Source organism: Chiloscyllium punctatum, chromosome 48 (genome assembly GCF_047496795.1).
Source record: "Chiloscyllium punctatum isolate Juve2018m chromosome 48, sChiPun1.3, whole genome shotgun sequence".
In the NCBI taxonomy this organism is placed as follows: domain Eukaryota; kingdom Metazoa; phylum Chordata; class Chondrichthyes; order Orectolobiformes; family Hemiscylliidae; genus Chiloscyllium; species Chiloscyllium punctatum.
This window is the reverse complement of record NC_092786.1, coordinates 61,102,806-61,118,816: the sequence shown is the minus strand read 5'-3', so window position 1 is coordinate 61,118,816 and position 16,011 is coordinate 61,102,806. Positions and strand designations below refer to the sequence as shown.

Here is a 16,011-nt window from a genome sequence, read left to right as displayed (position 1 = left end):
ATCCATCAATTCTGGCCAAAATCCTGGCATTCCTACTATGGAGGTAAGAAGGGAAGTTTTATATAAATTACCTTTGGTAAAAACAATGACTGCAGATGCTGGGTACCAGATTCTGGATTAGGGTGGTGCTGGAAAAGCACAGCAGTTCAGGCAGCATCTGAGGAGCAGGATCAGGAATACCTGATGAAGGGCTTTTGCCTGAAATGTCGATTTTCCTGCTCCTCGGATGCTGCCTGAACTGCTGTGCTTTTCCAGCACCACTAATCCAGAATCTGGTTTCCAGCATCTGCAGTTATTGTCTTTACCTCATTGATTTTAACCCTACTGCGAATCCTCTTACAAGGATGCCTGCCTTGAAGAAGTTTTCCTCCTCTCTCTACAAGAATCTCAGGGAGTCCCTCTCCCACTGCAACTCCCAGGTCATTTCCTCTGCCCTGAAGCTCTTCAACCATGTCGTGAAACAAACTCGCTACCACAGCCACATTTGCTTCCTCAGTGCCTGCCTCCGTAACAAACTCATCCCACACGGACTTCAGACCCCCCTATATGTTACCCTTGCTTTGTCACATCATTCTCCACACTTTAACCATGTTAATGACAATCTGGTTTCTACAATGATCTATGACTGTCCTCATTTTGTCCATAAACAACAAATTAATAAGGGGACATTTTGCCTGGGAGGCCTCAATGTCCAACCATATTGACCTCTGCTCGTGACAAACCCAATCATTCACTGAGGATGATAGGAAACTTATTTGATGTCTCTTGAAATCTGGGACGTCTACAACCACCCCCCCCCGTGGAAGCTGCAGTTTAACAAGCTTAATAAGTGGCTTGGTGATTTCATCTGGCACCTCTCATTAGGTCTCCACAATGCCTGCCTAGGTAACCTCAAAGGGAGCATTCACATGGGATATAATAAGCAAGGAAGAGCATTCATTTTAACCAGAGCTGTTTGACCCAACCGAGATATTGGTTGAACTTCCCAACATTAAAGGTCCTGTCTTATCTTCTCAAGCAAATGCACAAAATTAGCCTTGTATAATTGATCAAAGGCAAGAGTAATAAAAATGTGGAAAACCTCCCCATGACCACCTGAAAGGGAAGTGGGCTCCACTTTCAAGATTGGGTCCTCCCACAAGACCCCCCATGGGCATGGCTTCCGATTTCATACACTTGGTTTTTATACACTGAGAAAGAGCCAAACAAATTAATATTTTGTGTAAAACGGGGCACAACGGGGTTTAGATAGAAAAAGAAGAACATTTTCTGCATAAAGGGTGATTTATGCCCTCCTGATCCCACCTCTGGAGAAATTATATTGGGGTCCCTCGGATCCCCTCTGCCAATGGCTCAATCACTAATGTAAACAGCTGTGGTGAAAGGGGGCACCCTTGTTTGCTGCCTCTACCAATAATGAAATTGTCTGACTGTATGATATTAGTATGGACTGCTGCCCCTCCCCAACCCGCGCAAGACCAAACTGTTCCAGGACACTAAAAAGGCACTGCCATTCTACCCGGTCAAACACTTTCTCCGCATCTAGAGAGAAGAAGCCTGGAATCGACCTCTGCAGGACACCTGGACCATGTTCAGTACTCTTCTAAGGTTGCTAGAAGACCTGCAACCACCAATAAAATCTGTCTGGTTCTCCTCTACAACAGAGGGAACACTTCTCCAACCTCAGTGTTAGTGTTTTTGACAGAATTTTAAAATCCGTGTTTAGCAGCAAGCTCTTTCTCAGTGTATAAAAACCAAGTGTATGAAATCGGAAGCCATGCCCATGGGGGGTCTTGTGGGAGGACCCAATCTTGAAAGTGGAGCCCACTTCCCTTTCAGGTGGTCATGGGGAGGTTTTCCACATTTTTATTACTCTTGCCTTTGATCAATTATACAAGGCTAATTTTGTGCATTTGCTTGAGAAGATAAGACAGGACCTTTAATGTTGGGAAGTTCAACCAATATCTCGGTTGGGTCAAACAGCTCTGGTTAAAATGAATGCTCTTCCTTGCTTATTATATCCCATGTAGTTCTCTGGGGCTTTCCTTCTCTTGAGAATAAGGGAGATATTAACTTCTTTCAGAGAGGATGGGAGCAGTCCTGACTGTACGAATAATCATACGTGTCCAATATTGGCCAGGCCAACATATTTATAAACACCTTATAAAACTAACTCAGAAATCCATCTGGGCCGAGCGCTTTACCACTCTGGAGCTGCCTTGCTGCATCCTGTATCTCTTGGATTGTCAGTGGGACGCCTGCTCTGGAGTTATACCTGGAAGGTCCAAGTTCTTAAAAAAAAAATCCATCTTCGCCAACCTGGTGAAAATTGAAATAAAATTTCCTAAACACCATGTTAATCTTTTTGGAATCACAAGTGAGAGTACAGTACCCTCTCTAATGGATGTGATAGATTAGGGGGACGCTCTATTTCCTGGCTGGATATGCCAGGCTTATCAACATACTCAAATAGCCTTTGTTTCACAAAGGAGATCTCTCTCTTCGCTGTCTGGGTGAGTGCAGAGTTCATAGCAGCCCAGAGAGCTGTAATCCACTGTAACTTGGTCACAGATGGCCTGTCAAAGTCATGCTGTCTTGGCTGCCTTCAACTGGGCCTCGAGCGTACGCTGCTGCTCTCCCCTCTGTCGCTTCCAGGTCACCAAGTAAGAAATAATTATGCCCCTTTGCACAGGCTTGGTAGTCTCCTAGAGCACTGATGGGTTACTGGCTGTACCCAAATTAATATGCCAGAAAATTTTAAATTCCAGTGAAAAGTACTCAGTAAACTTGCTGTCCTTAGGAGAAAAGGATCCATGTACCAATGCCACGAGCCTGTCCCATTACCCCTGGCCTTAACCTCCAAATACATTGCCGCATGGTCAGAAATGGCTGTATTCCCAATTCTACAGGACAGTACTGAATCCAAAAAAGCCAGTGGGGCATGAAACATGTCAACCCTTGGGTGGCACTTGTGTGGGTTAGAGAAGAAGGTAAAGTCCATACCCTCAGGGTGAAGGCATCTCCACGCATCCATCAGCCCCAACTCCCCACATAACTCACCACAGCAGTTGTTTGGATTGCGGGGAGGTGCCTGGGAGACCCTTGGGCATCCTGACCCCTAGGGTCAGTGAGACGATTGAAATCTCCCCCTATAATTGTGTGGCACCTCCGAGGGCCATCAACCTGGAAAGTGCATCCGCTAAAAACTTAAGGGGGTGTGCCGGGGTGGAGGGGGGTCGGGAGACACTAAACATTCAAAATCCTATACTCCTACCCAGGTATTAGAGCTTTGAAGATCACTAATCTCCCATATTCATCCCTAATTTGGTCTAACAGCTGACATGGGAGATTCTTCTGAATGAGTATAGCCATTCCCCTGCTTTTAGAATTCGAAGAAGAGAAAAATGCCCGGCCTTTTCTGATGAGTGAAAAATATGTGCGGCCACTCTGTGGCTGGAACATAACACTGCCGGGTACCTTATAGAGTACTGATTATTCAAGTCTCTCAGCCTTTTTTTTTAACGTTATCAAAGATCTTCCTCTTGCGGATAACAGCCGCAGAAACATCCTGAAAGAACATAATTTTTTATCTCCTGTAGATCAGGGCCTGTGGATTGTTCTCGAAGCTTCCAAATTTGCTTGTCTCTATAATATGGAATCGAACTAGGACTGGGCGGAGCCGCTGGTCCGATCGGGGCCTCGATTTTTGAAGTTCTCAACCTGTTTCACTGTGGCCGTACCAGTTTTTCCAGGGCCTAGTTCCAAACCACCGAGGATTCTGCCGCGGTCTCTGAAGCCGTACTCTGCTGCTCCACTTCCTCTACACACTGTCCAAGACGCTGGATCTCCTGCTCATGCTTTTGCAGCATGGCCGAGATCATTTCCAGTCTAGTCCGGGTCTCATCCATCGTTGAATTGAACTTCTCTTGGAGTTTGAGAATCTCCGAAACCAGGCTCTGCTGCGCAGTAAAGTTCAAAGGAGCTTCTGTGGAGGTTGATGCTGTGTCCATTGCTGCAGAACACTGTCCTGCTTGTCACGATCTATGCAGCCCTTTACCTTTGGTCATCTTCCCAGATCGCTCATGATAATGTACAAAGATTCAGAGGACTTAAAACTGCTGATTATTTCAAAAATGGCAAGTGAAGGGAGTGTAAAAGCACCACTTTGCCTGGGTTGTGGTGCAGAGCTCAGCAAGGCACTTTGTCTGTGTGGAGTTTGCACATTCCCCCATATCGCGTAGGGTGCTCCAGCTTCCTCCCACAGTCCAAAGATGTGCCAGTCAGGTGAATTGGTCATGCTAAATTGCCGGTAGTGTTAAGTGCATTAGTTAGGGGTAAATGTAAGGTGAAGGAATGGGTCTGGGTGGGTTGCTCTTTGGAGGGTCGGTGTGGACTTGTTGGGCCGAAGGGCCTGTTTCCATACTGTAGGGTATCAAATCTTTAAGAAAAAAGCAGATCTATCAGATCAGCACCATCCTGAATCCCCCCAATTCCTTTCATTCTTAATCCACAGAAATTAGAAGTACAAATCAAATTTGTACTTTTCCAATTTCTAATGCTATACGTTATTCTGTCCACCTTTGAATCCATGTTTCCAAATAATAATATCAACCATCTTCATCAGAATGTGGAATTGACAGTGAAGAGTCATCAGTAACAATGCTGTTAAATCAGAATGGATAAGATGATAGGTCATCGTGTGGAGCTGCTGTTTCATGGTGACATCATTTATCCAGTTTTGTTAACCTAACAGTGGTTATTTCCCCAAGGGCAGTAGTCACATCAGTTTGTTGACCTATATATTACATCTTTACTCTTTCTGAGGCTCAGTGCTTCTTTTTCACATCTTTAGAAGGAACATTGAGATCTTTATTCTTTATTACATCTTCTATCATTTGATGATTTCATTCTACTATTCTGTACTTGGATTGCATTTTATATTCATTATTAAGGTTTATTTGCTTTTTGATCTGGGGCTGATCACTTTGGCCTCAGTAATAGGTGTCTGATAGTTTAAAGGTCTAATTTTCAATCACTGCTTGTGAAAAGTTGGTCTGTTGCCATTTTGTCTGAGGGACAAGGCATCTTTAGTCAGCCTTCTCCTTTGTTTAATGTAACCTTGTTGTGAAACATTCTCATTTGCATTCAAGTCCTTGAATGGCATCTTTTATTTTTCCTGTTTTGTTGCATTTTGAATAGTCAGTTGTAGCAACGCTGTCCAATCAAGTCAATGTACAGTAAAAACTAAATATGCTGCAAGTTACAATTTAATTATGTAAATTTTATTTATTTGCTACAAGTAACTACACAACACTGAGACTAACAATGAGCTGAATTCCTGAACAACATTGATTACAGAGTAGAAATATGTGCACAACCAACCCCAGATCCCAGAATGGAGGTGATATCACAGTAAAGGAAGTCCAACCTACCCTGATGAACATCCTTGGGACTAGTTAGAAAATAGCACCGAATCAGTCCAGGGTACAATGGACTTTTTTTTAGATCCTGGACAACAACATGGAAGAGTGCAAGCAGAAAATCAGAATTTAAAAATGAAATAGCTTTGCTGAAGATCAAAGGTTACATCTTTGGTCATTGGGTAAATTCGTGAATAAGATTGTCTTTCATAAGAATAAATAAAGTTATTATAGAAGCTTGGAGTATTTACAGCACAGGATGAAACCGTTCAGCACATTGGGCCAACAATAGCTTAAAAAGCAGCATCCAAGCTATCCCAATTTCCAGCTCCTGATTTTGTAGCCCGGTGAGTTCTGGTAGTTCAAGCTCATTTCCAATCTTCTTTTAATGTGATGTGGATATCTGACACTCAGACTCTTTTGGGTAGTAATTCCAGAACTCCCAGCTTGAGTGAAAAACACTTTTCCTCATTTCTCCTATAACTCTTACAAATTAGTTTGTGTCTCTAGATTGGTGATGCAAGTAAGTCCATCTCACCCACTCCATCTAGGCCCATCATAATATTATCCAGCTATGTTATGTCTACTCTTGGAGTCTTCTATTAAAGGATAAAGTTTAAACACTTAAATAAAGTGCAGACTTTTTTTATTAACCAGCACATGGGGGGATGTGCTGGTTCATCAAATTTTCCAGATAATCAAGAGACACACATAACCACCCTAAACCCTAACCAAATGAAGATTCCCGACATCAACATCCCTCAAAAAATCTAAGTAAAAACATCAACATGCCTCTGAAAATCAATGTAAAAACACGCAGTAAGCGATAGAAACGTAATACATGGGTATACTCATTACTGATATACTTTATTTCAGGCTTAAATATTCAGGCATTGCAGTCAGTTGCGGTATTCTGGATATACCCTGGATAGTTTTTTATATGGTTTATCAAGAGCACCTATTGATAATGTGCTGGTTAAAACCAAGTTTGCAGGTAATTGCATTGATTGCAGTTCAGGGAAGGTTCACCTGAGTGACTCTCGGATTCTCGTGAGGAAAGGTTGGATCAGGTGGGTCTATATCCATCGGAGTTTAGAAGATTATGAGACGATATTAATATGTAAGACCCTAGTGCTTTAGATAATTCTAGAATCGCCCCATGCTCTTGCACCCCAAGCCTTGTTTAACAAAAGGCAATTTCCCTTCTATCTTGCTAAGTACCCTGGTCTATCATTCTGCTACCTTTAGGGGTCTCTGATCCTGAAACTAAGGTCCTCTGTTCCTCTACACAACAACGAGGAGTCAGTCCTAGTCTTGTCTTCCCTCCCCAAATGCATTATGTCATGCTTCTCTGAATTGTACCTCATTTGCCAGTTTCCTGCCCATTTGACTTCTATTTTTAGTTTACTGCAGTCTACATCTTCCTTCTGCACTAACTCACATTGCGAATGTTTCTATCGTCTGAAAAGTTCCTAAACCTATCTCATATACTTGAGTCTACATTGTTGATATATGTTACGAACAGCAATGGATCCAGTACTGAGTCCTGCAGAATGCTACTGGAACCAGTCACACAGACATTTGCCAACTGTCACCCTTTTGTTTCCTCTCAGCTTTGGATCCAACCTGTCACCATGCTGTGGATACCATAAGCTTTTACTTTTCTGACCAGTGTATCACATGGGACCTGGTAAAGCTCATATCGCTTACTTCAAATACACAAGATGTGAATGACTTTACTTCTAATTATGCTGAAATATCTGAATGGTTCTCACAATGAAATACTTTAATGATTATTATGATGTTGGGCGCTGCTTTTGATCATGTCAGTTGAGGGAAGAATGCTGACTCCAGGAGAACTCCTTCCTTTCAAATCTTGGCCAGGGATTGTTCACATCCACAGGGCTAACAGATAGAACCTCAAGATAACATCTGAACTGAAGGAAGACTTCTTAGCAGTATACAGAGTTTTAGCACAGATGTCCCAATACATTATAAACCATAACTCTGGTCTAGAAGTGAATGTGCCAAATGAGTCAGGCAGGTCTTTAAATTAAACAGCCAGTTCTGTTCATCTCTTTGGGGACTAGCCCTGATATAGTTTCCTTTGTCTTTGGGGATTAGCCTGATGTAGTTTCCTTTTTCAGGCTAACACCTATGAGAAGAATTGGCCCTTTTACCAGAAGTATGGAGGTCAGAAGTTTCCAAAGGAGCATGTGAAGAAAGCTGTAGCTGAAATTGAGGAGATGTGTAATGTTCTTCGTGGGGAGGGAATCACTGTCCGGCGCCCGGAGATCATTGACTGGTCTGAATATTACAAGACGCCAGATTTTGAATCGACAGGTAAGTAAAAGTTATGAATTTCCTTGAAATACTCTTCTAAAATACTAGAGAGTGACAATTTCAAATAAAGACATATATTTGGGGAATAGTTACATTTATCAGTGGGAGGCCCATTAAGAGGGAACAGTACCTTTGTATGGTCATGTGATTGTTGACTCTGTGAAAAGCTGATGGACTATTGGATATTAAACTTTCTCCTAACTTCACACAGTTTCTTATGTTCTTAAGTTTCCTAAAAGTTCAGATTCTTTTTGTGGTCGTGAATCACCAGCTATCTGCTCTGCAATAAGGTCCCTATCTCTGAGTGAGCTCAGCAGACAATCTAACAAACAAATAGATTGTCTATGGAGCTCATCCTTTTCTTAGGTGATGCCCACAGAGGGTAATGAGGAGCTGGACCCACAGCCGGTATTCTCCTTTAACCCAGAGTCTCGTGCTTTGCAATTGACGATGATCAAAGCACAATCAGATCAGCTATGATCTTTTTTTTTAGATTACTTACAGTGTGGAAACAGGCCCTTCGGCCCAACAAGTCCACACCGCCCCGCCGCAGCGTAACCCACCCATACCCCTACATCTACATTTACCACTTACCTACCACTATGGGCACTTTAGCATGGCCAATTCACCTGGCCTGCACATCTTTGGACTGTGGGAGGAAACCGGAGCACCCGGAGGAAACCCACGAAGACACGGGGAGAATGTGCAAACTCCACACAGTCAGTCGCCTGAGGCGGGAATTGAACCCGGGTCTCAGACGCTGTGAGGCAGCAGTGCTAACCACTGTGCCACCGTGCCGCCCAGCATCTTATTGGATGCTGGAACAGGTCCAAGAGAATGAATGGCCAATTCTTGTTTCTGTTACTTATTAACACACATACTGTCTGATTTCACTCCTGCATGATTAAACTCTCAATTTTCCACCAATGGAAATAGATTTTATCCTCTTTATTGAATTCTGCCACCATGTTTAAAAAATCTTTGCAAGGTAACTTTAAGCTTCCACACTGAAGAAGAAGCCTTGTTTATCCAATTTGTCTTGAATTTAACTGCTTTCACTCTGATATCATTTCACTGAAGCCACACTAATGATGGTTCAAGATAGACCTGTCACAGCCACTCTTTGGAGCTCTCTACAGGAGATCTTATTTCTATCTATATGTCCTTGTTTGTTATGATCTTCCTGTACTGCTCACAAAACAAAGCTTTTCACTGTACTTAGGTACATGTGACAATAATAATTCAAATGAAATCACTGCAGCTCAGCCAAGACTGATAGACCTTTCCTAAGTTCTGGTGCCCAGAACTGAAGCCAGTGACTCCAGATCAGAATTTCTCTAAAGGCTAAGACATAATTTCATTCCTTTGTGTTGAAAGGCAGCAACCCATTGACCTTATCGATTGCTGAGTCTGAGCACTCTGCCAATGACATTTGGGACATTTCTGGCCTTTGTCCCTCAGAATCCAAAACAAAGTTGGGTTCATTCAAAAAGACAAGAGCGCCTACACAATGAACTTTAATCCTAATGTTAGAATAGGAGTTGACAATGATGAAAGTAGGAAGGGTGTGGGTGGGGTCTTGGTGCCCATTATTTTAAGTCCTCCCTGTAATGAAAGTTTACCCCATTGTGTTATATTTTCTGAACCAGATGTTGCTAAATTAGATGTTGCCTGAGATTAATTTGTTATATTATATTGGCATAACTTCCTCTCTACAGGAATGTATGCTGCTATGCCGAGGGACATATTGCTGGTGGTTGGGAGTGAAATCATTGAAGCACCAATGGCATGGCGTGCTCGCTTTTTTGAATATAGAGCATATCGGCCACTCATCAAAGATTACTTCCTGCGTGGAGCAAAGTGGACAACTGCTCCCAAACCACAAATGTCTGACAAGCTGTATGACATGGTATGCATCAATTCAAATAGACAGTTCCCACAAAAACTCACATTTTATTAAACTGTTCCTAGCTATTAAGGATTCAGCATTAGTGGTGCAGCCAATACTGAAAGAAACTGAGATGGTCAGATTCTGGAATGGACAGGACTGGATTTTCACACAACCATAATAACTAAGATGGGCAATTCATTAAAGTCCTCTCTGGCTCACCAGCCCATTCAATTGGTTTGTCCAAGTTTATTTCAAAGTGAGGGAAGATGCTTCCATTTAGGATTAGGATACTTGTAAGGAATAGCACTCATTTAACACTCCATGTCAAATCAAGAAATAAAATTAAGTTTAAATATTGATAATTAGTGCTCTGATGGTAAATATTACTGAAAGTTCATTTCTGCTGCATGGGGAAAGGTGGAAAGTATTCCCAAAAAATAAAGGGTAGTCAAAATGGCAGACTTTAAATATCTGAACAGAGAATAAACCAGTACGAGTGTAAAAGAGCAGAGATGGACTGGTGTCGCTAGAATGTGTTTATGAAAACTTTTGTCTGCTGCATGTTTCTAGAAAGGAGACACAACTAGACCTGCTTCTGGGGAACAAGGTGGGCCAAGTGTCAGTTGGGGAACATTAAAGGACAGTGATCATAGAATCACAGAATTGTTATGATGCAGTTAGAGGCCATTCAGCTCGTTGTGCCTGCATTCCCTCGACTGGCATTGTATTATAAGGTTTAGGAATCAATAACTGGGAGACAGCCAGTTTCAATGGGACTAATAATGGGGTTGACCCAAATCAATTCGAGCTAAAGGTTGGCAGGCAAAACTGTATCCAAACAGTGACTTGCCTTCAGGGGAGCGTTAGTTCAGGCACAGTCACAGTATGTTAGCATGAAGTGGAAAGGCAGAATGAACATAGCTAGAATTCCTTGGATTACAAAAGAGATAGAAGTTAAGAAGATGTATACTGCTGGCATTTGTCAATTGAACAATACAACTGTGAATAAAGGCTGAATAACTTTGTCATTCATTCATGGAAAGGGAGCATCACTGACAAAGCTAACATTGTTACATGTCTCTAACGGCCCTGGGACTGTGTGACTCACCACACCACTTCAGAGGAATCAATTACATTGTAGTGTGTCTGCAGTCACATGTAGCCTAGAGCAAATAGGGACAGCTATTTCTGGGTAATTATATCTTCCAACCTCACAGAAGGAGGCAGTTCTCACGCCACCTTGTCTGCTAATTCCTACAGCTTGGCCTTAATCACATTTTGCAAAACCCCCAAAGTCACTTCTTCCACCCCCAGAAAACTCTTGGTGACTGAAGGAGCCATTCCTATCCCAAACAGTGTTTAAACCAACTGAATTCAACACCCAGAACAAAAGACACCAGCACCTACTGTTCACTGCCTTCAAGTCCAACAATCTTAATCCCATTTAAAACTATAGAACATCCTCTGGGTGCTCCGGTTTCCTCCCACAGTCCAAAGATATGCAGGTCAGGTGAATTGGCCAGGCTAAATTGTCCATAGTGTTAGGTACATTAGTCAGGGGTGAATGTAGGGGAGCGGGTCTGGGTGGGTTGCTCTTCGGAGGGGTGGTGTGGCCAAAGGGCCGAAGGGCCTATTTCCACACTGTAGAGAATCTAATCTAATCTAATCTAAAAAAAATCCTGCAAAAGGCCCCCAATCTGTTATGGACCGGGCCAGACCCCTCAAAACATTTCAAGAAGGTAGCCCAGACCCTAACTTTGCTAGTTATTTTTAAGCCAGTGTAAAGTGGATATTTCAGGAGAAATGCCGCTGGTCAAACCACTTAATTTCAAACAAAACAATTTATTTACAAGATTACCGAATGCAGCACAAACAACAGAATACAGAATAACTTAACCTCTCCAAAAACCCAACAGATGATCCCAACTTAATGACGCTGCTCCAACTACAAGCAACAATCCCCATAAATAGCCCTTGGCACAAAAGGTAAAATCAAACACAGGGTCTTACAGGATAGATGTCAGAAAGAGAGTACTAGCCTCGACCTACTTCTTTGGGTCCAGCAGCTTCAAAACACTACTGCTAAAAACCAAACCAAACTGGAGAAAGCTGAGCTGAGAGAACTGGCCACTCCCCTTTCATTGTACAAGTGCTTTTTTAAAACTTAAAAGCCTTCTGCTTGAGGCAAGTATATGTTAGGTATAATCAAACTGGCCCTAAAACCTGTCAACCTCAGACTTTTCGGAGTTAGGGTCCTTTATGCCCTCTCTGAAAAAGAAACCAAGGACGCTATAACCTTGTTAAAGCAGCAGCATGGTCACACACCCCTCAGCTGTTTGGCAAATCTGATCATGGTCTTATTGGACTATCAGGTAACCTCTGTCACTGTCTACTATACCACCAATTTTAATATCATCTGCAAACTTACTAATGATACCTCCTCTGTTATCATCCAAATCATTAATATAAATGATGAAAAGCACTGGACCCAGCACTGGTCCCAGGCTCCAGTCTGAAAAGCAACCCTCCACCACCACCACCCTCAGCCTTTTACCTTTGAGCCAGTTCTGTATCCAAATAGCTGGTCCTCTCTATATTCCATGCGATCTAACCTTGCTCATCAATTACAATGGGTAGTACAAAGTTAGTCATTTCCGTATAAAGAAATAATGCGTTCTAAATTGAATGCAGGAGCAGAGACACCTGAGTGTTTATTTGTGTAAATAATTGAATGTGGCAGAACAGGTTGAAGGTGTGATTAATAATGTTATGAAGTGGAGGTTGACCCCCCCCACCGAGAACCAACACCAAAACCCCCAAAGAGGAGCACCTCGCCCTATAATCTGTAAACAGAGGGTGAAACATGGTGTAACCTGCTTTTCAGCAACTTCCAATGATTAAATAAAATAAATCCCTGGCACTCATGTTAAAATCAACAAGTAGCAATTTATTTATCCAACTCTTACAGTGAACAAACTAATTAAACTATTAACAAACTAAATAAATGCCTTCTAATTACTAACTATTCCTGGATAAAACAAGATTCTAATGGTCCAGTGTTCCAATAAATGTAAGTATCACTCATATAAAGAAAAACAAAATTTAGTCTCTCAAAATTACAGCCACGTTGTGTGTCTTCCAGAATGTTCTGTGTCTTCTCCATTGCGTCTTCTGTCAGGAATGCCTCCTTCATCATTGGGACCATTATTATTGAGATGGTGCTTTCACTAAGACCTAGATGAGGTTGTGGGAGGCAGCGATTCTCTCTTGAGAGCTTAGGGCCATGAGCTCTGGTGGATGGCAGCTCGCTCTGGGGTCTTTGTCCAACTGACCCTTCTTTTATCTCTGTGATGACATATCAATATTTCCTACAATAAGATTGGTCCTATGTTCACAAAACTTCCAGATTTAAATTTAATAGGGTTTTGGTATCTAAATTCCTGGTTCAAACTGATCGGCTAAATTCAAAAACCTGTTATAAAAACTGCTTCTTGACCTGCTAACTGTATGGCCATTTCAGTACAAGTGTTTCAGTTTGAGTGCTCTCTGTGTAGTTGCAAACTCAAGTTGCTGCTCACAGACATCCATTTTAAATCACTACGAACAGAAAAAGCACATGAATTTTAAAGGGACCATACAATGCTTTCCCCATTTTGCAAATTTACAACCATCAGATTATAAATTCCTGTCTCCCAATCTACAATTACTCTACACAACTATGCAACAATAAAGATAGAGCATTACTGGCCTTTGTATTTGGGACATAGAGCGTCACAGCAGGGAGGTTATGTTAAATTTATTAACTGTTTTGACCTCAGTTGGAGTATTCTGTCCAGTATTCAGGAATGATGTTAATACGTTAGACAAAGTGCAGAAGAGATTCACAAAATGGTTCCAGAGTTGAGGGACATCAGGTACACAGATGGCTTGGAGATTCTGGAATCTTTCCTGGGACAAGTGGAGTTGAGAGTAGATTTGATAGAGAATGGGTTCTCTGTAGAGAGTGTATATGAGGAAACTGTTCCATTTATTGGAAAGATGGAGAACCATAGGGCACAAATTTAAAGTAATTAACAAAAGAAACTATGGTGACTGGAGAAAATTCTTATCATCCAGTTGTTAGGAAATGGTACAGACTGTTGGAAAGTTGATGAAGCAGTTTGCTTCCAGACATTCAAGAGGGAATTGGTTTCTTATCTGGAACAAAGAGAATATGGTGGGTGCTGGGGACAGGGATTCTTCCGTCAGAGAGACAGGATTGACTTGGAATAAATGGTCTGTTTTTAAGTTGTAATCATTCAGTGTCTCACTGAAAGTTATTTTTGTTACATTGTGATCTTGGATCTGAAGGAAACACTTTGCTGTTCCAGAATTACCCCATCCACTCTGTGGAGGACAGAAACAAACTTGCAGGTGAAGGGAAGTTTGTAACCACTGAATTTGAACCATGTTTTGATGCTGCCGATTTTATGAGAGCTGGGAGAGATATATTTGTACAAAGGAGTCAGGTACGTGCTTTGCTTCCCTCGGATAATGCCTTTTTTCTACCTCAGCCAGGAGCTGTTCCCAGTCCAAGGCCAGTTGCTGTTTTCTGAAATAAAAACAGAATTTGTTGGAGAAACTCAGCAGAGACTCCTGTGTGTGTTCTGACTGGTCTCAAAATATTAACTGTGTTTCTCGCTCCACAGATGCTGCCAGACTACTGAGTTTCACCAACAATTTATATTTTTCAGACCTCCAGCTTCTGCAGTTCTTTGTTTTAGTTCTATTCCTATCTGTTAAAGTGAGCCGAATCCGGGCTCTTTAATTACCACAAGTCCAAGTTCAGGTCCTGTGCCATGGCTTTGTTTTCATCCTGCAGGTGACTAATTTTCTGGGGATCGAGTGGATGCGGAGACACCTTGCACCAACCTACAGAGTTCACACACTTTCCTTCAAGGATCCGAACCCCATGCACATTGATGCAACCTTCAATATCATTGGACCTGGCTTAGTGTTGGCAAATCCAGACCGTCCCTGTCACCAGGTGAGGCTATTGAGAAGCACCCCAATGTTTTACTTCTGCCAAACTCAGGACTCCAGTGCTGAATTTTAGTTCTGGTGAAGGATTGAGAGAAATGGTCTGAGTGTAATCCTACCTGATAGTTCACAATGTTAGCTTTTTAACAGAATAGATGCATTTACGTTGAAGCTGAGAAGTTGTCCCAGAGACTTCCTGCTTTGTCTATCGCACTGTATGTTCCTCTCTTGGAAGATGGTCAGTCTCCTGAGTCTATTGAGGACAAGAACTGCTTTCCAGATCCCACAGTCTCCTCCCCTGCTCCCCAAGATGAACAAACCAACATCCCCATCCCCCCCTCTGCAATGCAAGATTTGTAATCGTCCGTTCAGCTTGGAAGCGTTAGGGAATGGAATTTGTTGGAAATGCTCAACAGAACAGGCAGCTTCTAGAGAGAGGGAGGGTTAAAGTTTCAGGGATAGCACCTTTTGCAGTTCTGATGGGACATCTGAAACAGGAATTGGATGTTTCCTCAGATATTGTCAGAGCTACAGAATACAGTACTTCCAGCACCTTCTTCAGATTTCTGGCGTCTGCCGCATTTAGACTTTTTCTTCCTGAATGTTGGAGCAGAATTCCCAAAAGATCCAACCCCCGGGCTGTTGGGAGGGGACGCCGGCAGAATCGATACAGTTCTCAATGAGTGTCTCACTAGCTCGGCCCCCCGGCCCTGAGGTTTTACAGCACTCTGTCCCCCCGGCCCTGAGGCTTTACAGCACTCTGTTCCCCCGGCCCTGAGGCTTTACAGCACTCTGTTCCCCCGGCCCTGAGGCTTTACAGCACTCTGTTCCCCCGGCCCTGAGGTTTTACAGCACTCTGTCCCCCCGGGCCCTAAGGTTTTACAGCACTCTGTTCCCCCGGCCCTGAGGTTTTACAGCACTCTGCCCCCCCCGGGCCCTGAGGCTTTACAGCACTCTGTTCCCCCGGCCCTGAGGCTTTACAGCACTCTGTCCCCCCGGCCCTAAGGTTTTACAGCACTCTGTCCCCCCGGCCCTGAGGCTTTACAGCACTCTGTCCCCCCGGCCCTGAGGCTTTACAGCACTCTGTCCCCCCAGGGCCTAAGGTTTTACAGCACTCTGCCTCCCGGACCCTAAGGCTTTACAGCACTCTGTCCCCCCGGGCCCTGAGGTTTTACAGCACTCTGTCCCCCCAGCCCTGAGGTTTTACTACACTCTGTCCCCCCAGGGCCTGAGGTTTTACAGGACTCTGCCCCCCAGGCCCTGAGTTTTACACCACTCTGCACCCCCCTCCCCCTGGCACTTTGAGGCAGCAGTGCTAACCACTGAGCCACCACGCTG

At 43.1% G+C, this 16,011-nt stretch overlaps 1 protein-coding gene across 1 annotated transcript in view; it reads left to right on the top strand.

Moving 5' to 3' along the window:
• Window positions 1-16,011, top strand: part of gatm (glycine amidinotransferase (L-arginine:glycine amidinotransferase)) — a 45,203-nt gene that overhangs the window by 16,376 nt on the left and 12,816 nt on the right. The window contains exons 3-6 of the mRNA XM_072565415.1: window positions 7,568-7,763; window positions 9,482-9,672; window positions 14,025-14,162; window positions 14,516-14,680. Of these exons, the coding sequence (XP_072421516.1) occupies window positions 7,568-7,763; window positions 9,482-9,672; window positions 14,025-14,162; window positions 14,516-14,680 (690 nt within the window). The remainder of the gene's footprint in view (window positions 1-7,567; window positions 7,764-9,481; window positions 9,673-14,024; window positions 14,163-14,515; window positions 14,681-16,011) is intronic.